The sequence below is a fragment of the Penicillium soppii genome (assembly GCF_028829465.1).
Source record: "Penicillium soppii strain IBT 18220 chromosome Unknown utg000003l, whole genome shotgun sequence".
Taxonomy (NCBI): Eukaryota; Fungi; Ascomycota; class Eurotiomycetes; order Eurotiales; family Aspergillaceae; genus Penicillium; species Penicillium soppii.
The window spans coordinates 650,098-671,386 of NW_026643233.1; the positions used below are offsets into that span (position 1 = coordinate 650,098).

A 21,289-nucleotide genomic window follows, 5' to 3' on the forward strand; every position below is an offset into this window, starting at 1 on the left:
GGCTGCAACTTAAATACCATGTAAAGAGGGGAAATCAGATCAGGTGAGAAGTTACGGGGATTGGAGTAGTAAATTGGAGGCCTGAGCGATCCTGATTTACACTGAAATCCGGGGTATCAGAGAAGTATCAGACCATGAAAAGTACACAGACAAAGGACATGTTCCATCCAGATTTCTAATTACACTAGAGGTTTCACTTCATGTATGGAGTCGAACAATAAGTTCGGAATGAAGTCAAAAAGGACAGACGATCCATGACGTCTTCGGCAAAGCCCTAGGTAGGTGGCCTTAAATATTAGGCCATTAAACCCCACCAACGCTAAACGCCTACTCTCTGCACACGACTCGATCTCGGTCTATTCCACTCCTCTAGCTTCACGCGGATTTACAATCCGAACACTTTTCTTGACCCTACTTGCATTTATTTGTTTACTGCAGCTCCACGAGCTTATTACATTCCACAATGGCGGACGAGAAAGCACCCGAGGTTGGTAGGTAACATGGAAAGCTCTTTTGTGGGCACTTGGATCAATATGACATGAGCTTTGTTGGCTCAAGTCAAAGAGAAAAATTGATTTGGACTGTATAACTAACGTTGGGACTGTTTTCAGACTACACCCTCAATAACCCCGATACCTTGACCAAGTACAAGACTGCCGCGCAGATTTCTCACAACGTCCTCGAGGCTGTTCGTGGTATGTTTATGGCGCATGCTTTCGTGATTCGGCTCTATGATCTGACATTTCAATATAGATCTTTGCTTTGAGGGAGAGAAGATCGTCGAGATCTGTCAGAAGGGTGACCAGCTTCTCGAAGAGCAAATCGCCAAGGTCTACAAGGGCAAGAAGATCGCTAAGGGTCAGTTTTTCCCAGTCCCAGAATAATCTAATCCAGATTCTAACCTCAGCAAAGGTATCTCCCACCCTACTACCGTCTCCCCTAGCTCCTACGTCACTCCCTACACCCCTCTGGTGTCCGACGCCGCCGAAGCCGAGATCGTTCTGAAGGCCGGTGAGGTCATCAAGATCCAGCTCGGTGCTCAGATCGATGGATTCGGAACCATTGTTTGCGACATGCTTGTCGTTGCCAAGAAGGACTCCAAAGACGTTGTGACCGGTCGTGAGGCTGATCTCATTCTCGCTACCCACTACGCCAACGAAGTTCTGCTCCGCCTCATGATTCCCCAGGGTCTTTTGGCTCAGGGTACCGATGAGGAGAAGAAGAAGGCCGCTGCCCAGAAGGCCCCTACTCAGGCCTACATGTCTTCCCTCCTGGAGAAGATTGCCAAGACCTACGACTGCAACGTCGTCGAGAACACCACCAGTTGGTTGTTCGGCCGCAACGAAATTGAGGGCGAGAAGAAGATCATCCTCGCCCCTGGTAACGGTGTCCGCGGTGACGGTGTCCCCGAGGTCGGTGAAGTTTGGGGTGTTGAGGTTGGCCTCTCCCTCGGCTCCGGTAAGGTCAAGAACCTCGACCACCGAGCCACTCTTCACCGCCGTACCACCACCACCTACGGCCTCAAGCGGCCCAGCTCCCGTCAGACCCTCTCCGAGGTTGTTAAGAAGTTCGGTACTTTCCCCTTCAGCTTGCGCCAGCTCGAGGACGAGAAGGCCGCCAAGGTTGGTGTCGTTGAGTGTGTTCGTGCCGGTGTCCTGCGCCAGTACGAGCCCGCTGGCGAGACTGACGGTTCCGCCGTCTCTCGTCTGTTGACCACCGTGGGTAAGTAACATCCTATTTTCGCAACGATAGTGTAAACCTAAGCTAATTCCTTCTAGCCATCACCAAGAACGGTCTCACCAAGCTCGCTGCCGCCAACCCCGTTGACCTCGAGAAGTTCAAGTCTGACAAGAAGATCGAGGACGAGGAAATCCTCAAGATCCTCGAGCAGCCCCTTTCCCGCTCCACCGGAAACAAGAAGAGCAAGAGCAAGAAGAAGACCACCAAGACCGAGGGTGCTGAGTAAATACTCTAAAACGACACAACTCCTTTGGTCATCAGTTTCATGCAACACTCTGATATAGTGTAGGACTATCTTGTCCAATCTGAATGCAAAACAGATATCCAATGACGAGCCTCGCAGCAGGTCATATGAAATCTATCTAAAAACAAAAGAAACAGTTGATTTTTCCAATGACGTGCGACAGGCAGTGCCATCCCATTTTTGGAAACGTTATATACTTTATCGACGAATTGGCGCTGGGCGATATATGCTTTCCCTTGCAGGCCTGTCTGTCTTGTATGTAGCAATTGGAGCAGCCTCCATAGTCTAAATCAAGATGTTGTCAGTCTGTAATCGTTTCTTGTAAAGCTGGAGATGGGATTGAAATACTTTTTACTTTTTGTTTGATTTATATATAGTAGATAACTGCCCCGGTGGTGAATATTGCATACATTCATCTTGGTGACCTGGATTTTGTGCTGCTGATGCTGTACACATGATTCCTATGACAGACCGACAACCCCAGAGGGGTTTGGTAGACTCGATGCATTCGAAATAAACATCCGATAACAAGCCAATGTGCACTTGTTTGTGGGCTATGGGAGAGTGTAGCAAGACTTTTCTTCAAAGCGATTGTTTTGGATTGCTGACTGCCTCGCTCTATCAATGTCTGTCTACAATAGCGAATCATGACCCCCAATTCAAAGCTTGAGCTGCAGACGGGGATCCCTCTCTTGTTCTTCTGGCGCCTTGAACCTGATGTGACTTTGGACCGAGACTGTATCGGTGGGCCCTTTGTCAGTGACTGTGTCATATATGACTGCCTCTCGATGGTTTTTGTCTTGGGTGAGATTCTGATGAGCATAGACATCTCTACGACCGACCTATATTCAGCTCTTCTGGTCGAGCAGCTTTACGTTCTTTTGAGGAACAGGCTTGTGGATTTCAGATTTGAGGACACTATAATACACAGGTTTAGATACCTCTAGCAGCACTTGATCTATTGATATCGTATTCACGAGTCAATGGGAACAAGTTAAACCATTCATATTTAGGGCTAACGGCATCGTAGCTTCCAATTGCTCAAACATTCGGTTCAAGGGTACCTAATACCATCAATGGGGCCCAGGTCACTTGAATTCAACATCTGTATTGTTCTATTGAAGACTTAAACGCGTTGCTCAGGCGCGTGTGCTTTCCCAATTGCCCATCTTCCTGGATCTCTTCCTAACTCTCTCTATTTATGTTTCTCTCTCCATCTTCTTCTTCTCCTTATTTCCTCACCCACTTCTACTTGTTTCTTCCTCTTCCTCTTCCTCTTCCTATTCTCATTCCCATTCCCATTCCCTGTGCCTGTCCCGTTTCTGTTTCTGCTTCTGCTTCTGCTTCTTTCTCTCTATTTTTCTGTTCTTTATCGTATTTCTCATCTTCTTTTCTTTCCTCGGGCCTTCATTTCATTCATCACGTTCAAAATGGAGGCCGTACGCCGATTCTCGAAGCGTATCTTCAACAAAAAAGAACGGGGTAAGTATGATCTTTGCTATGCTTGTTCTGCACTCTACACCGCAGCCGTCACTGCTGGATGAAGCCACGCGGTATCTGGCGCTTTTCAGAAGCCTCTGCCTTCATCTGATGCCCCATTTCCTGCCCTATGTGACTGATACTGCCCCTGCCCTTCCACACGTACTCCGTTTTGACTGAGGCACAATCCTCCCACAGAGTTTGCTTCTTTTTCTTCTTCTTCTTCTTCTTCTTCTTCTTCTTCTTCTTCTTTTTCTTCTTCTTCTTCTTCTCCTTACGAAAATACAATCTCTGTTCAAAATTGTGTCCAAGCCGTTGTGTTTTCATCCTGGTTCAACTACTATGATTGGATATTCCATGTCAATTCGATCAGTCCTGAGTGGATGATACCGCTATCCCTGAGACCAAAAATTCCTATTTGTTTTACAGTCTTCAGAAGGAATATCCCCACCTCCCTGCCTCCAGTCAATTTTCTAGATCCTGAGATGGATACACCAATGCGGTGTTGCGCCTTTCAGGGGAACTGACATATTACCCCACGCTTTTTTTTACAATTCCAAATGAGAACAAACGCTGAATTTTCGAATAGCCAAGGCTGAAAAGGCTGCTGAGGAGATCAAGAAGGCTGAGAAGGCTGAGAAGGTTGAAAAGTCCAAGTATGTTGAACCAAGATCGAAGTTAGGGCATAAAGCGCGTGGCACTAACCCTAGCAGGCCCCTTCCGCCTGCCCCCAAGGGCTCCACTCAGTCCGGAGGTCGTCAGGCCTCTTCCCAACCCGCGAAACGACGGAAGCTTCAGAAGAAGCCCCCGGGCACTTCGAAGCCCCAAAATCCCTGGCGGAAAATGAAGCCGATCGGGGAATACCCATCGGTCGCAGAGTACCGCGGCGCCGGCGTGACTCCTGCCAAACGGGTTGCGGAGCGCGTCGCGACCATTCCTGCCAGCGCCCCGCGCAAAGAACCTGAGCTTGAATCTGCTGCCTCTGACAGCGGGCTTGAGAGCCTGCCTGTCGAAAAGGGCGTTGAATATCTCTCCAAACAAGTGACAGTCCCTTCGCCCACTCCAGTCGCCGAGACTCCGGATGAGACCACTCCAGCAATCGAAAGCGCAGTCGAAACCACCTCCAATACCCCCGACTACCTGGCCGTGCTGAACGCACTCCCCCTTCCTTCCTCCGAGAAGTACGATGTCCACCGACTCCGAACCGTCATCAAATTCTCCATCATGCATGCTATGGAGCATGGCACCCGCGGCTCCACCTTGAGCCTTCTTTACTTCTGGTCTAAGGCCGTGAACGACGAATTCGCACTTTCCCTGGTCCATAATCTCGCCAAAGGCACAGAATCAGATCCCCAACTGCGACTTGCCCTTATGTCCATCGTCAACAACTCGGAAACCGAGGCCATTCAGTGGTATCAGAACTACATTGGCGCCACAGCAGTCGAACTGCATTCGGGCAGTGACTCTGGTTTGTCATCTGGTAAATCGGTTGAACGAGAACCCGGCTTCAAGGTCTCAGATATCTATCGCGATACAAGTGGTCCTCGAATGGAAGAACAATTTATGAGTGGTAAATCAAACACCGCTCCAATCAAGCGACCCAAAAAACCATGTCCAGTCAACGAGGCTGCTTTCAAACGCAAACGCCAATGGGAGGTAGATTCAAATCATGAAGCTAGTGTGGAGGCAAAGCGTACTCGTTACAAAGCAGACCTGCAGACTGGATTTCCCGATGTTGTGGTCTCGTACAGCTCATGCCGTGAAGAGCGCGGACCACCAGACGCCATCGAACATCCTTTCACCTTGGATAACGACACTGTTATCGAACGTTCTCGTTCTCTTCCTGTCGGAGGCACTATCCACGGAGGCTCTATCCTCGATATTCCCATTACCAAAAGATTCCCTCCCCCTCCTTCTTCCTACTCAACTGCACCTGATATTGTGGCTGAAAGGGAAGGCAGGGCTGGCTCTAGACGCCAAAGGGCAAAAGCCAAACGCCCTGAGGGCGCTCAACGTGCACGGTCGCTTTCTGTTGACACCACTATCTCGAGCCTTTCTTCACTTTCCAACTCTGCTTACTCTGTCCGCTTCAACGAGTGGGCTGCTGACCATCAGCCACGTCAAATGCCGAATTCTATGTACGTGTTTTTTCACGGGTTACTGATCATTTTGTTTTGACTACATTTGCTAACATGACACCTTACAGTGAACCCCCCGAGAATAGCGATGACTGTCACGAGTGTGGCAAAGGTGGTGATTTGCTATGCTGTGACACTTGCGAAAATTCCTACCATTTCACTTGCTTGAAACCTGCTTTGGATCCAAAAAATCCTCCACAAGGGGAATGGCACTGCCCCAAATGTTCGATCCGCAACAGTTTTTCTACCCTGATTGCCCACTCCAACCACTTCAAGAAGACAGAATTCCAAGTCCCCCAAGAAATCAAGGGACATTTCATTGGAGTTGACGAAGGAGTTGTGTTTGAACGCGATTATGCCCGAAATCTGAAGAACCAACGATATTACAAGTCTGCGCCCCACCTACCTCGGCTGACTAAACCACCCAAGCAAGATGGCCCTACCACATACGCGAATCCCATGCTTCTCCGAGAAAGAGACAACAAGGGAGATTTGATCAAGTGCTCCAGGTGCGGTTTTTCGTCGGGAGGTACACGCCCAATCATCACTTGTGATTATTGTCCTTGCCGTTTCCATCTGGATTGTCTTGATCCCCCTCGCGCACAACCCCCTAACCCCAAGGTCGGGTGGATGTGTCCCAACCATGTTACTGACAACGACATGATTGCCACCAAGGAGGTCAACGGCCACGAGCGTACGCGCCGTATCCGCCGTACCAAGAATATGGCATACATTGATTGTGACATTCTTCTTCCCGATGACCCCAACCAGAGTTTGTTTGACGAAGACTGGAGAGAAAAAAGATCCCGCTTCCTTGGAGGCGATGTCGTCCTGAATTTCATCAGTGCTGTGAAAAATGATCATCATGAACGCCAAAAGGAGTATGCTGCCAGTGTTGAGAAGAAGTGTCTGGACCTGACCAGACAAATCACTCTGGAATACCTGGAAAAGCAGGGAGTCCTTGGTGCCTCCAACCTCACCACAGAACTCCCTGCCTTTTTCACACAGAATGTGTCCGGTTCTATTCGCAACATGATCGCAGGTGCTCCAGTCTCAACTCAAGATTTTGACGCTGCTTCCTCTCTTCTCGGCCTATCCCGGTCCGAGCCTGAGCCAGTTGCTGTCCAAACCCCCATCGTCGCCGGTGCCGAACGTGCCGGAACCACCAATTTCACCAACACAGCCACTGCTACCAACGCTGCCAACGTTGCCAACGCTTCCGCGCCTGCTTCGTCTGGTGCTGCCCCAAAGACCGCCTCTCGGATTGATAAGGACTCTGCCTTGGAATCGTCCCATGCTGCCACCTCTCCCTCCCTCGACTTCACCAACCCTTCCAAGGCAGCCTCAGCTGTATCCATGAAGTCAGATCATCCCGACTCCGACCGTCTTCCCCGTATCCCTGTGTTCAATCGCAACAAGCGTTCCCGGGATGACCAGGGATACGGGGAACAGCCGGCGCAAAAGCGCCCACACACCGACTCCGAGTAAAAACTCACACTCTTCTGTTTTCAATGTTCGCATCTAAGGAACCCGGCGTTGGAAAATTTATTCTCTTTTTCAAGATCGTTCTCGGTGGGATCGCCAATTATTGAATTTATTTTCTCGAGCCACCCGACCACGTTTTTTTTTCTGTTCTTCAAATGTTTTGTTATTTGCTTTCTCAATTTTTTCTTCAAAAAATTGTTACGTGGTCGGGTGGCTCGAGGATTTGTACGATAGCATGGGCCAAAGGCCAAATGAATATTTGCCAATTTCAGTTTCTTCTCACTTGTAAGAGTAATTGGTTTGAAATCTCGCGTGAAAGTAATGATATTTGTACTCTACATAACTTGATAAACTCACCACTTCGCCGAGGGCATCAACCCAGCAGAAACACTTGCGAATGGTTATCCCCCACCTCCCATCAGCGAAAAGAAAGGTAAAATTGAGACCACCAACCTCCATTTCAGATGGGAGGTGGGGGAGATAGAAGAGATGCTTAAAGGAACTTCTTGGGCATATTGGCTCGACGACGCTTGTAGATGACGTAGGAGATGACGAGAACGACCTGGAATGCAATGACCAGGAAGATAAAGAAGCCCATACGGGGAGTCGAGGCGGTAATGACTATAAAAGCGAGATTAGCAAGCTGGGCACTGGACTCAAACACATTCTCCAATGGCTTACCATTCAACAGATGACCCTGCAGGTTCTCGCTCAAGCTGAGGTGCGACGAGCGCAGAGTATCGTGGAGCTGATTGAAGCGGCTGCTGTAATCCCTGTCTCCGACATCGCGCTGGATATTCGCGATAAGTTGCTCCATGCGCGCGAGTCTGCTTTCCAGGGCGTTGTACTGGTCCTTTGTGATCAGCATTTGGAGAAGCTCCGCGTGGCGAGCGTCAGCCTTCTGGGCTTGGCTCTTGATGTCTTGGAGGATGGTGTTGGTTGCCTTGTTGGTCAGCTGGAGACGGCCGCTGAGGTCGACAAATTGGGCGGCGAGACCAATCATCGTGCCTTCCGATGCGGGTGCCGCAGGCGGGACTTGGGCTTTGGGTGGTACTTGGTTTTGGTTGACGATCGGCTGGGTGTTGCCCTGGTTCGAGGGAATTGTTGAGCCTTGGGTGGTGGCGGACTCGAGGATGAATTTGAAGACTTCGAATGAGTCGGGGTTTTCTGGGGTAGCGGCTGTGATACCGAAGGTGTTTCCAGCAGGTAGTGCAACCTGGGAAGTGGGTTAGTCTGTGGTCAATTGCTATAAATGGCTGTGACATCGTAACCTACCTTGTTGGTGGAGAAACAGGGCTTGTCATCAATGGTGACTTCAAAGATCGAGTTGGTGTGTTTGAGCTTGACAATGGACGGACGGCCTAGGTTGCGGTAGGAGTAGTCGCAGTGACCAAAGGCCAAGGCGTCCGGGCTGTTAATGCTTTTGTAATCGGTCGTACCGTCGTTCAAGAATCCACGAACGCTGCCGCCCTATTGGAGAGATCAATTGGTGTTCAATACGACGATACGGGAAAATACGCACACGTCCGCCATGCGTATCAATCACGAGTGCAAAGCCGTCGAACTTGCCAACAGTATAAATGCTGGAGGTACCAATCCGGGACTGGCCATCTTTAGTGTACCATAATTGCAGGATTCCGCCAGCTCGTTCAGGACCACTCGCGCGGAATTGGAATTCTGCTGACCATTCCGACTGAGAAACACTATGCGTGTGTTATTATCCATCCATTTTCCCATCGTTCTAAGTCCTTTGACTTACGGACTCTGTGCCCATAGGGATCCCCGTGTGTTACCGGGGTATGGCGGTGTTAAAATGACTTTGTCTGACAGCTATTTTCCCATTAGTTCCAGCCATGCCATGATGCAGAATATTAGCTCACCAAGTTCGGATGATGGCCCTCTCCTCCAATTGTCCATCCCGGGATTGAATGGTCTCGGTTTGGTGATATCCTGACAGGTCAGATTGATTTCATATATGGTGAAGAGCAGGTACTGACGTTTTGCCGGCACCAAAACTTGAGCTATCAATAACTTGAGATGTAGCTCCTGCAGCAAACAGTGCCAGGGAAGCTAGTGTCTTCATCATGTTGTACAGCTGTGACGGAGCTTGCTATTCATTCAATAATTGTCTGGCTGCTTCACGGAGCAATCACTTGGCTTCTGAGCAGTTGCAGTGGCCTGGTTCGTTGCAGTTCCGCCCTCTATTGATATCAAAGAGGCCGGAAATAACGCGAGTAGTGATCCAGCCAACAACAACAGCAATAACGCAGAAACGGGCTTCTTTCGCAACAACAGCAGTGGATGGCGAACAATCAAAGAAGTGATGAAGCTGTACACTGTTAAGGATGGTGTGTCGGATCCCTACGTCTGTGAAGTCCATGCGGAAGTTTCTTGACGTTTCATTTGTATTGATATCTGTCCTTCTGTTTCACTCCTGATTTGATCTCCGCACCGGGTCACGTGCACCAGAAAACATGCGGAGGAAGCTTCCCACCTCCGCCTATCATCAATTCTCGCGTCTGGTCTATTCGTTCCCTGGGATTGTCGCATCATTATGCGCAGAGCCTCCAATGGTTGAACTATATCCCTCTCTGGCACAATGCGCCATCGTCGCGGCTGCCTTCAAGGTGCTGCTTTTCCCCGCATAGTGAGTCCCGCGCTCACCGCAAAAGAAATATCCAGACGCCTCAATTAAGGCACTACAAATAAACTCAAGCTAATACCCATTTGCTATAGCAAATCAACTGATTTTGAAGTCCATCGCAATTGGCTCGCCATCACCCATTCCCTTCCAGTTCAAGAGTGGTACTACGAGGTAGGTTCGGTCGCGCGCATACCCAGTGTGGATGTTGACATAACTTTAGAATTCCTCAGAATGGACGCTCGATTACCCACCATTCTTTGCTGTGTTTGAATGGCTAATGTCGCAGGCTGCGGCATATGTGGACCCTGCGATGTTGGTTGTGAAGAACCTTGGCTATGATTCCTGGCAGACTGTCTATTTCCAGAGAACTACTGTGATATTGACGGAATTGGTTCTTGTTTATGCGCTTAGTCGGTATGGCATATATTTCTACCGAACTTCTGCAATGAAAAATATACTAAAAATGGTTTAACATAGATTCATCAAGTCTGTTCCTTTGGCCAATAAGCAAGCCGCGCATGTGGCGAGCCTTTCCATCCTGCTGTCCCCGGGTCTCTTCATCATCGATCACATCCACTTCCAATACAATGGGTTTATGTATGGAATTCTGATTCTGTCAATCGTCCTGGCCCGGAAGCAGTCCACCCTCCTCTACAGTGGAATTCTTTTCGCGGTCTTGCTGTGCATGAAACACATCTACCTATATCTTGCTCTCGCCTACTTTGTCTTCTTGCTGCGCACCTATTGCCTTGATCTCAAGTCAGCTTTCCGGCCCCGGTTCGGCAACATTATCAAGCTTGGGGTGTGTGTGGTTGGTGTCTTCACAGTTGCCTTTGGTCCGTTTGCGCAATGGGGCCAGTTGCTGCAACTCAAGGACAGACTGTTTCCGTTTTCAAGGGGATTGTGCCACGCGTACTGGGCTCCAAATATTTGGGCAATGTACTCGTTCACTGATCGAGCTTTGATTCCCCGTATGCATTCTCTCCTGTCTACTGGATAGGAGCCTGGCTAACCTAATTCTCAGTTGCTCCTCGACTGGGCCTTCCCGTGAACGCCGATGCTCTCAACAGTGTCACGCGAGGGCTGGTTGGAGATACCTCTTTTGCCATCCTCCCCGAGGTTACCAAAGAATATACATTCATCTTGACATTGTTGTTCCAAATGGTACGCACTCCTTACGCTAAATGTCTCTGATCCCCGCTTACAATTTCCTAGGTTCCTCTGGTCAAAGTCTGGCGTAATCCAGGCTGCTGGGACACCTTCGTCGGCGCCATCACCCTTTGTGGCTATGCATCATTTCTCTTCGGCTGGCATGTGCACGAGAAAGCCATTCTTTTAATCATCATCCCGTTCAGCTTGGTCGCACTCAAAGATCGACGCTACTTCAGCGCCTTCCGCCCCTTGGCGGTTGCAGGACATGTCTCACTCTTCCCACTGTTATTCACGGCAGCCGAGTTCCCGCTCAAGACTGTTTACACGATTCTGTGGCTGGTGCTCTTCCTCTTCGTCTTTGATCGAGTGGCGCCCGTTCCACAACGGCCTCGCATATTCGTCTTCGACCGGCTCTCGCTGCTTTACTTGACTGTCTCTATTCCTTTACTTGTTTACTGCTCTTTGGGTCACCAATTAATCTTCGGATGGGATAGACTACAATTCCTACCGTTGATGTTCATCAGCAGTTATTGCGCGCTCGGTGTGGTCGGAAGTTGGATTGGCTTTATGGTAGTGTACTTCACAGCATAGAGTTTTCGGTACCAGCTACAATCATAATATTCATTATTTTCCGTCCATTTTATCAACATGTTATCGTCAGAAGACTCGAATCCAATCTTCAAATGATGTAATGTGTGTTTGCAGTGTTTGTTTCCACGTGGGCCAGACCCACTTCTCATTGAGTCTATTCCTGCGCTATGCTAGATCGGGCTAGCGCTACTTCACGTCGTCGGCCTGCAGCTAAATGCAGGTCGGATAGAAACACGGGGAATCATCCGCTTCGATTGTGCTGGCACTTTTCGGGTCAACTCTCTTGTCAATTAAGTTTGAAAGTTTGTTGATTTGTGTCCTACGTCTTGTGTCTTAGTCCATTTTCACGGTCTTCGGAATCTATGTTCATTGGATATATATCCGTCGGTTGGGTTAAGATTTCTGCTTGAACATTTGAAGGTTTTGCTTTTAGACCATAAATGTCGAAATTGTTCTATTGGACTCTGATCAAATTGATTGACATGTGAATTTGAGGTACTACTATCAGAGGACAGAGCATGCACATGGTAGGTCATTTGCTGGCCAAAAGTTGGTGTAAGTAATGTTGATATATTGTCGCACAATCGAACTTCATATTGCAACCATGCCGTTCTTCACTCTGCTTAGAGTCTTATGCTGAAGCATGTATATTTCCAGTGCTATGTCATAGAGATCGATGATAGCGATATAAACCCTCTAGCCTATAGTTGACTAGAACTTAGCCGTATCTAAGCATGTAACTAAACCTGCAGTAAAGGCTATTCCTATAGAAAGAACAGGGAAGCTCTGGGGCAAACCATAGAATAAGTAAGTTAATGTCCAATAAAAAGTGCCCCGCCAAATATCGGAGTAGGCATTGCATTTGTGACACTGCGGCTGGCAATGTATTCAACATACAGATGATTTCTAGCTGTTTGCTTTGAGCACTGGAGTAGACACATTAAGAATAGAACCCCTATGCTATAAAAGACATGCTTTCTAAATATTCATGGGCATCTGGGGATGCTATCTAATATAGTTCTTGGGGTTCCCATTTTATACCAAGCCCTCTGTCAACCAAAAGCGCGATCAGGTAGATTACCCAGAGGAAACCGTTGGCATAGTGGGGGAATAGCTTCGGTACTAGCCTGTGATTTATGGAAACCTATGGAGTTGCTAATACCAGGGTTACATGTTGATTCTTATTACTATTCCGGATAGATGGGTTTATATACGGGAGTAGGCATTGGCCGCTAACATGAAGATAGAAATGCGGCGATGACAAAGAGCTTAAAAGACTTGAGCTTCAAAGTGGAAGAACTTGATGAAAGAAGATAATGTGCGATGTGCTATATACCAAAAAAAGTTAACGAGAGACAACAGCGAATACTTAGACTTCGTAATTTTACAAGACAGCAATATTATTGCTACTAAAGATGGATCAGGTTATTATAACTGGTTACGTATGTAGGCTTGCTGTTGTCGAAACATTCTCAAACTTTGATATCAAAGAGAATAATTGAAGATTGGTGTTTCATGTTAAAAATATTAACAAAGATTGGTGGTTGACTTAGCCCCATGAGGATGTAGAATAGCAGACTATTTCCGATCGTAGCCCGGACGGAGAATAGAGATTGATAATTGGGGATAAAAGGGCATTTATTATATAATATTCAAAAAAAGGTAAAGTATTTGGAATATGCGAATTATAACCTGTCGAATGAGTATAAATACAAGTAGAGTTGGGGGGTTAAGAAGAAAGGGTAGTAGAAGGGGAGTTGGAAGTGCAAGAAGAAGCAGGACTCCCTCGGAAAGGCTGTTTTTCTGGGCATTATGGCTCCTGTGAAGGCTGCCTGCTCTGGACCAATCACAGCTCGCCCCCACCCATTCGCGGTTCCTGCAAATGATCTACCGCCTCTCCGCTCCGTTCTTTTGTGTCCTTTCTTCTTTTCTCTTTTTCCTAATCTTCATCCATTCTAAAATTTCTGCCCAACTTTTCTGGTTTACGCGCAGAGAATTGTCCAGATCGCTCATATATCGGACGCGTTCTTCTCCGGTAAGTCCGCTGATACGAATTTCCCCATTCACGATTCGCGTTTGGGGGTCTACCAGGATCCTGACCATCCCCGTCACCACCCGCATATCATGTTCTCAGTCTGAGGCCAGCAGAACCGCCGCAATCCATATCGCGAAGCTCCTTACCGCTGCCGATTTCGGGTCTGACGCGGTCTCCACATTCACGCACTCAATCGACTAGCTCCATTTTGCTAACCAAGGTCGCGTTTTGTCTAGCTCGTTCATGATCGATTGTGTTCACGGTAGTTTCTGGCCGACTGGCGCGTCTACAACAAGTCTTTAAAGCATCATGGTATGCGATACCTTATCAGATAGGAATGGCCGCGGAGGTGCCAGTAGCAAAGTGGTGGATCATACGGGAACCAGTGGCTTACACAATTACTTGAATAGGTACTATTCAAACGGAAGCCGGTTCAATACCTCCCACAGACTGTCATTGAAGATGAAAGCTCCGAGGTATGTGTTGTGATCACTCATACTTCACGTTCCGCTCACTGACCATGATTCTTTCTTTCAGGTCTGGGTCATCCCAGAGACAAACGAGGTCTTCACCACCTACGAACCCTATCTCCAGCGAATGGACTTTTATAAACAACGCCGATTCATTTGTGAAATCACTGGACATTCGGGATTAACGTTTTTTGAGGCGCTCCGCAGTGAGGTACATTACAACATGGACACTGGGTGATGGAGATGTGCTAAATTAAAATCAGACAGAGGAATCGCGTGAAGTCAACAACAGCTTCCCCGATGCTTTGAGAGAACCCATCCTACGCAGAATTCAATTCTCTACAGTCTCAAGGGTGGACAGCCTAGGTATGTTGATCTTGACCTGTCTAGTCTGGTCTACGCTAACATATTGATTTTTTAGTGGATGAAATCTATGAAGTGAGACAGACCCATTGTTTTATATGACGGCTGATCTAACATATGCAGGAATTCAAATCGGACTTTTATCCGGGTGAAGCCGTTCTGATTTTGCTAGAGGATAGCAGTCGGCTCCATGGTACTATCAGAGACAAGGCCAACTTTGCAGAGCAGTTGTATGCCGATGGGACTATCAAAACACCTGCCTTTGCTAGATATCTGGTTAAGATCCTAGACCGTCAAAACGAGGAGGCCCTGCTGGACCAGGACCACATCACCCGTGACCGGAAGGCATTCACCAAGTTGATGCTGCGTGGATTCATTAAAAATAACGTTACCAGGGAATCATGGACTGGTGCCCCTTGGCTAGTCAAACCATCTGTCGCCGAGGTGTACAAAATCCCGATCGAGGTGCCCAAACATCTTCAGTATGGCGCAAAGGTGGCAGAGAAGAAGGCAATGAAGAAAGCCGACCAAGACGGTTTCTTCGGCTTCTTCTCTTCCCAGCAGCTTCCCGAGCTGAAGCCCGCCGTCAAAGGGCAGAAGTCAAAGCTGTCAGCTCATGACATGGCTAAATCGAGGGAAGCACAATACCAAGAGTATCAGCGATCCTTGAATGGGGATGCCTCATTCCTTCTGCCTTCAAATCCTTTGCGCCCTTCCAAACCGCCGCTGGTTGGCGATAGAAAGCATGCTGCTATGCCAGCAGTAGTAGTCAAGAATGAATCGAGGCCGGCAACCCCACCACCAATCAAGTATCCCATCGAAGATTTGGATCTTGCTCCCAAACCCGAGAAGCAGCACCGCCCGATGCTGAAATTCATGATGGCAGGCGACGCCGAAGAGGATGGCGTGGAGGATTTACTGCCATATGATATAGCGCCTGAGACGGTGGGATTGCTTCTGGAGACTTGGGACACACTCAATGTGTACTGTGAGGTGTTTGAACTGGATTCTTTCCCCTTTGACGATTTCACTCAGGCTATGCGATTCTCGTCCGACGAAATGGATTGCGACCTTTTTGTAGAGGTGCACTGCGCCGTACTCAAGAAGCTTGTGAATGCATCCGATGGCGGGGATGGCGCAGTTCAAGTCTCCCTCCCAGATTTCCCGACAGATGACTCTGACGAGTCTGAAGATGAAGAGGAAGAAGAAGAAGAGGAAGCCGAGGAGGAGTCCCCAAAGCCGCAGATCAAGCCCGGGAGAATGACCACCAGAGGAAGTCTAGCCAAGGAAGAGTTAGTGATCATCAAAGCACAGATCGAGGAAGACCAACTGGAGGAGACCCGCATTCATCGTGCTTCCGAGCTGTTTGAGAAGTATGGGTGGATCGACCGCCTCCGCAAGCGTGATTTCCGTAACGGTGGCTGGCAGACGGTGATGGTTGGAGTTTTGCACCAGCTGTCTGTTCGCCCTCGTTCGGAGCAAGTTTGCAACAATATTCTCAAGCACTTGGCACCTCTCGATTCCGACCCTACACCGAATACTGTACAAAAGCAATACCAAACCCTGGACATCAACCTGCGCACCAAGGCGCTCCAGATGATCTGCATGTTGAGTTTGGAGACCAAAGCTATCCGCAACTATCTTGAGGAGTGCAGCAATCAGATGACGGAGTTGCGCAAGGAAAAGATCGAGTACCAAAAGTCACGCAAAGCAGCGTAGGTCACTCTTGAAAGAATTTTCTATTAACCGCTAACACTATTTTATAGACTCATCGAGCTTCGTCAGTTGCATCAGGAGCGAAAGGCCGTTCAACCCGAACCTGAGAAGGCAGGAAAGTCGCCTACCCCAGTCCCCGAGCTCGACGGCCTGGATGATTCTAGGATGACCGGTCTTGAAGGAGACTCTGAGATGATAATGGACACTGAAGACGAGGATGTTCCTCGACCACGCGCACTGCGCGGAGGAGTAGACAGAGCTCTGGAGCGTAAACGGAAGCAAGAACTCGAGAAAGAGCGAAAAGAGATCTTGGCCAAGCAACCAAAGGGATCGAAGCAGTACCAGAAGGTCTTGAAGAAGATTGATGAGCAGAAGGCCAAGATCGAGAAACTCCAGGAGCAAATCGAGACGGTGGAAAACAGCCTTCGAGAAACTGACTGTCCGCGAACCAAATGCCTTGGGCAGGATCGCTTTTGCAATCGCTATTGGTGGTTTGAGCGCAACGCAATGCCTTACGAGGGTATGCCGGAAAGCTCGAGTGCCGAAGCAGGCTATTCTAACGGCCGCCTGTGGGTTCAAGGCCCAGATGAAATGGAATATACCGGATTCATTGAGGTGACCGACGAACAGCGCAAGCAATACCAGAAGCATTTCCAGACCACCCCGGCAGAGCGCAAGAAGCACGAAGAGGGCCCAACTCATGTTTCAAATGCTCGTGAATGGGGATTCTATGAGGATCCCGAGGCTATTGAGCAGCTCATCGATTGGCTCGATGTGCGTGGCAACCGGGAATCCAAGTTGATGAAGGAGCTTCTCCTTCAGCAAGACTACATTGCCAAGTACATGAAGAATCGCAAGGAGTATTTAGCTGAAACTCCCGAGAGAGCCGAGTCGGAGGATATTCCGACCAAGCGAGTGACTACTCGGACCAAAACCTACGTGGATGTGAACGATAACCACCTGCGCTGCCTACGCTGGAAGAACAACACCGCCCTGTCTGTAAATGGTCATCTCCATATTGACTCTGGCCGCCCAGCCAAGCGCAAGCGGGTTTCCGATGATACCAGAGGGGCAAAGGCAGCTAAACAGGCCAAGACTCTACCTCGAACTCGCGCTCAGCGCAGGGGTTGATATCTATCAGCTCTCCATACTCACGCGACCACGATATTCTTTGTACTATCTGCCTTCTCTTTCTTGTCGCGTATACATTTCAATATGCATGGTTGGGGGGAGTTTATTTCTACTTAGCATTTATTTTCTGGAGAGAGTTTACATTCGTGTAGTCTAGCAATGGAATCGACATAGTATCAACCTAGAACTGAATAGAGTCCTTACGAGGGCTAGTGGCAAAAATACGATTACAATTCGGCTTCTCGGGACTCGCTACTCTTTGCGGGCCGTATCGGTACTGTATTCCGCCGCTTATTTGCGGGGAGCGGTTGGTATCGGCATGTCAGTCTCTGTATTTTGAAGTCGGAACTTCGCCAAATACGTCAGCGAGCAAAGACACAATCTTTCATCTCTTCAATTGCTATACAAACTATTTGCTATTATCCTGGTTTTACTTCAGGGAATTTTTGCTTTTCATTTAGTTCCCAAAATTTTTCTGCATACAGTACTACATGGTGCCGAAGATCATCCGGTAGACCGAGACACATATTATCGCCGAACTTGATCACGAGGGGGATCCCGTTATTGCCCCAGATATTTTCCACGCCCGTGAGCCTCGGCCGCTCATATTAAAATTTTCCACTTCTCTCATGTCGAGTGGTCATTCAGACCATGCCTATGCTCCTTCCAACAAACCAGAGTCTACTCCACCGTCCGCTCCGATGAGCGAGACCGCACGCTCGGGATCGTCGATTGGCGCGACAATGCCGCTTGTCTCAAGTACAACTACCGCTGGCAATAAAATCAAAAAGATAGAGAAGCAGAGCTTGGAATATGCGATCAGAAGTGGTATCGCCGGCGGCTTGGCCGGGTGTGCGGTAAGTTCGCGCCACTTGCAAATGCCTAGACCCTGGAATTGTGACATTCGTACTGACTGGCGATTCTCCTATAGGCCAAAACCGTTGTTGCACCGCTCGACCGTGTCAAGATCCTCTTCCAAGCTTCCAATCCCCAGTTCGCCAAGTACACCGGCAGCTGGACAGGACTTGCTGCTGCGATCAAAGATATCAACCGCACCGAAGGCGCCAAAGGCCTTTACAAGGGCCACTCCGTCACACTCCTCCGCATCTTCCCCTACGCCGCCATCAAGTTCCTCGCCTACGAACAGATCCGCGCAGTCGTGATCCCTTCAAGTGAATACGAGACTCCATTTCGCCGTTTGATATCTGGAAGTTTAGCCGGTGTCACATCTGTGTGCTTTACATACCCACTAGAATTGATGCGAGTGCGCATGGCCTTCGAAACAAGACAGTCTCACCGATCAGGGATAGTAGACATCTGGCGCCAAATTTACCACGAACAATCTCAACCACAAACCCGCTCCACCGCAGCAACAGAGTCTTCAGCCGTAGCCGCTGTTGAAAGCGCCTCGTCGGTCGTGAACAAAGTCGCCCCGCGAACAGGAATCATCAACTTCTACCGCGGTTTCGCACCGACTATCCTCGGCATGCTCCCTTACGCTGGAATCTCTTTCCTCACCCACGACACGGTTGGCGATTTATTCCGCCACCCCAGTTTGGCGCCATATACCCTGAAACGAGCATCGGATATAGACCCCAAGCCTCAGAAAAATGACAAGAACCACAACCGTCCGCTCCTCAATGCTCCCTTTGAGCTACTCGCTGGCGCACTAGCCGGTCTCGTCTCACAGACATCCTCATATCCCATCGAAGTCCTCCGCCGCAGAATGCAAGTCGGCGGTGCAGTCGGTGACGGCCGACGTCTCGGATTCGCCGAGACAGCCCGAAACATCTGGCTGGAGCGCGGATTCCGTGGGTTCTGGGTTGGTCTGACGATTGGGTATATTAAAGTCGTGCCGATGGCTGCTGTCGCCTTCTTTGTTTATGAACGGGTCAAGGGCACGCTGCATATTTGTTGATTTATGTTATTCGCCCTTTTGCACATATGAATCCTGGGGTAGATGTCATCTCTCCGTTGAATCTGGCGTTTTTGTGGGGGTTTCGTTATTAGCATTAGAGCCTGTTTGGCCCTTAGAGATACACCAGCACATATAAAAATCTTCATATTAGACTGTCTTGCTATTTATTTGGAGACCCTGCTGTGGATTCTATCTTAATTTTGCATGCATGTATGCCTTGAACCCTGGAAGACTCGAGCCTTTTCAAGGTTTCCATGTGAGCACATCCACCGCGGTGTCCCGATAAGCGATAAGCGATAAGATAACAAAAGCATGGAAAATTTCAAGGTTGAATACACGATCCCATGCTGTTTGAAAGGGTTGTTTGTTTTCTGTTTATTGCGTGATTCAGAAGTTTAAGTACTGGTCTAATTAATATCTTCTTGAAAATAGCAATTTTCCTTCTAGAGCGACAACTACCCTTCGATGTTATTTACTGTATTGTACTTCAGGCCGCGCACGGACCACTAATTTCTAAGAAAAAAGTTCACTTCCGCGACAACCTCATTTACTTCCCTGAATCTGTATCCAAAACCTACACAGACACATAATGGCTTCTCGGAAACACGACCTGATCGATATCTCAGCTAGTGAGGATGAAGCCGACCGCGGCTATGATTCCGAGGAGAATGCGGCGGAGAGCAAAGGACGATCTGTGAAGCGGCGCAGGACGGCGGACAACCAAGATCCCTTCGGACTCGAGTCTGACGAAGACGAGAGCGATCTCAATGAAGAGGAAGAAGAGGAGCCACGTCCCAAGGGCAAGGGCAAGGGTCGCAAGCAAATAAAGACGACAGAAGACACAGACGAAGAGGACGAGGATGAGGACGAGGAACTAAGCGACGAAGAGGATGGAGGCGCAAGCCTAGATGTCTCAAACGAGTCTTCCAGCAAGCCAAAGACCAAATTGCTAAATAGCAAGCTCGCAAAGTTGACAAGCGGAAAACCACCCAAGAAGGACAAGAGTGGTGTGGTGTATCTGTCGTCTCTCCCACCATATCTCAAGCCTGTGAGTATCATAAGCCCTCACTTTGACTGCCTATGTAAATCAATCTCGAAAACTGACACAAAATCCAGTTCGCGCTCAAGAATATGTTAGAGAAGCGAAATTTCGGCCCGATCACAAAGGTGTTCCTTGCTCCTTTGTTACCATCAGCGGCTGGGCAGAAGCAGAAGTCCAACAAGCGCAAGCTCTATACAGATGGCTGGGTCGAGTTTAAGTCCAAACGGCACGTTTGTACACTCCCACTGCTCCCTGCAGTCGCTAACAGCTATATAGGACAGCGAAACTTTGCGCGGAGACACTGAACGCCCGAACTATAGGCGGTCTCAAGTCCTCCTGGTACAGAGATGATCTGTGGAACATGAAATACCTAAAGGGATAGTAAGGAATCCACCCTCCAATTATTGATCATTACTAACGCAGTGCAGCAAATGGAGCCATCTTATGGAACAGATCCAGATGGAGCGCGCCGCGAGGGAAGCTACACAGCGTCTAGCTGATCAGAAGGCCAAGCGCGAGGACAAGGTGTACATTTCTGGTGTTGAGAGTGGGCGTGTTGCTGATGGAATCAAGAAGAAGGAAGAGGATAAGTTGAAGAGGCGGTTGGAGACGGAGGAAAGCTCTGAAGTGAAGCAGGCGCAGAAGCCTGCGCGCAAGATAAGGAGGACGTTTGAGCAGTCGAAGACTGTCAAGAATGATAGTACTTTGGCTGGTGATACCCAGCGAGTGCTTGGGAAGATCTTCTAAGCTTTGTAACTTCAAAATTTTGGGTTGGGTACAGATTTGAAGTTTATTTTAGGGCTTTGGACTCAATTATCCAAGGTTTCTTCCTATGAATGTACAGATGGAAACATGTAGTTTACTTAGATGGAGTTGATCTGATCCATTTCAATAACATGAGCAATATGGGTGACATCGTCGTAGATTGCATCTAGCTGAAAACAAGGAACTTCTTTTTTATCGAAAACTCAAAACGTTATTCGCAGAAGCAAACGCCAACCTCTGCATACCATGGGCGTCAAGGACGTCACTTTCAAAGTCGTAGAAATCCCAAGGTTCAAGTCGACCTTCTGTAGCTCTACAGGACTACTATTAGGCCCCGGGAGCCTTTGTAGATGACTCAGCTGTTTGTTCTGTTTGC

The 21,289-nt window shown here is 48.6% G+C and overlaps 7 protein-coding genes across 7 annotated transcripts; 6 read left to right on the forward strand and 1 right to left on the reverse strand.

Moving 5' to 3' along the window:
• Positions 1-463: 463 nt before the first annotated feature.
• N7529_002371 (curved DNA-binding protein (42 kDa protein)) lies at positions 464-1,966 on the forward strand (the record flags this gene model as incomplete). The annotated part of the gene is made up of 5 exons (XM_057237899.1): positions 464-491; positions 612-695; positions 754-858; positions 895-1,722; positions 1,779-1,966. The coding sequence occupies 5 exons, from the start codon at positions 464-466 to the stop codon at positions 1,964-1,966; spliced, it is 1,233 nt and encodes a 410-aa protein (XP_057100510.1).
• Positions 1,967-3,414: 1,448 nt separating this feature from the next.
• On the forward strand, positions 3,415-7,089 carry N7529_002372 (putative PHD finger domain protein; the record flags this gene model as incomplete). Its single annotated transcript, XM_057237900.1, has 3 exons — positions 3,415-3,466; positions 4,053-5,601; positions 5,670-7,089. The coding sequence occupies 3 exons, from the start codon at positions 3,415-3,417 to the stop codon at positions 7,087-7,089; spliced, it is 3,021 nt and encodes a 1,006-aa protein (XP_057100511.1).
• Positions 7,090-7,579: 490 nt separating this feature from the next.
• On the reverse strand, positions 7,580-9,172 carry N7529_002373 (uncharacterized protein; the record flags this gene model as incomplete). Its single annotated transcript, XM_057237901.1, has 7 exons — positions 7,580-7,707; positions 7,768-8,302; positions 8,362-8,556; positions 8,609-8,789; positions 8,846-8,916; positions 8,967-9,036; positions 9,084-9,172. 7 exons carry the CDS (start codon positions 9,170-9,172, stop codon positions 7,580-7,582), a joined length of 1,269 nt encoding a protein of 422 aa, XP_057100512.1.
• A 388-nt stretch (positions 9,173-9,560) lies between these two features.
• N7529_002374 (dolichyl-P-Glc:Glc1Man(9)GlcNAc(2)-PP-dolichol alpha-1,3-glucosyltransferase ALG8) lies at positions 9,561-11,473 on the forward strand (the record flags this gene model as incomplete). The annotated part of the gene is made up of 6 exons (XM_057237902.1): positions 9,561-9,733; positions 9,823-9,901; positions 9,951-10,144; positions 10,208-10,701; positions 10,755-10,894; positions 10,946-11,473. 6 exons carry the CDS (start codon positions 9,561-9,563, stop codon positions 11,471-11,473), a joined length of 1,608 nt encoding a protein of 535 aa, XP_057100513.1.
• Positions 11,474-13,817: 2,344 nt separating this feature from the next.
• On the forward strand, positions 13,818-17,188 carry N7529_002375 (uncharacterized protein; the record flags this gene model as incomplete). The annotated part of the gene is made up of 7 exons (XM_057237903.1): positions 13,818-13,820; positions 13,919-13,984; positions 14,046-14,189; positions 14,242-14,344; positions 14,400-14,416; positions 14,465-16,056; positions 16,108-17,188. 7 exons carry the CDS (start codon positions 13,818-13,820, stop codon positions 17,186-17,188), a joined length of 3,006 nt encoding a protein of 1,001 aa, XP_057100514.1.
• A 629-nt stretch (positions 17,189-17,817) lies between these two features.
• On the forward strand, positions 17,818-19,106 carry N7529_002376 (coenzyme A transporter; the record flags this gene model as incomplete). The annotated part of the gene is made up of 2 exons (XM_057237904.1): positions 17,818-18,045; positions 18,120-19,106. 2 exons carry the CDS (start codon positions 17,818-17,820, stop codon positions 19,104-19,106), a joined length of 1,215 nt encoding a protein of 404 aa, XP_057100515.1.
• A 589-nt stretch (positions 19,107-19,695) lies between these two features.
• N7529_002377 (RNA-binding ATPase activator ESF2) lies at positions 19,696-20,895 on the forward strand (the record flags this gene model as incomplete). The annotated part of the gene is made up of 4 exons (XM_057237905.1): positions 19,696-20,154; positions 20,223-20,378; positions 20,417-20,529; positions 20,577-20,895. The coding sequence occupies 4 exons, from the start codon at positions 19,696-19,698 to the stop codon at positions 20,893-20,895; spliced, it is 1,047 nt and encodes a 348-aa protein (XP_057100516.1).
• Positions 20,896-21,289: the final 394 nt, after the last annotated feature.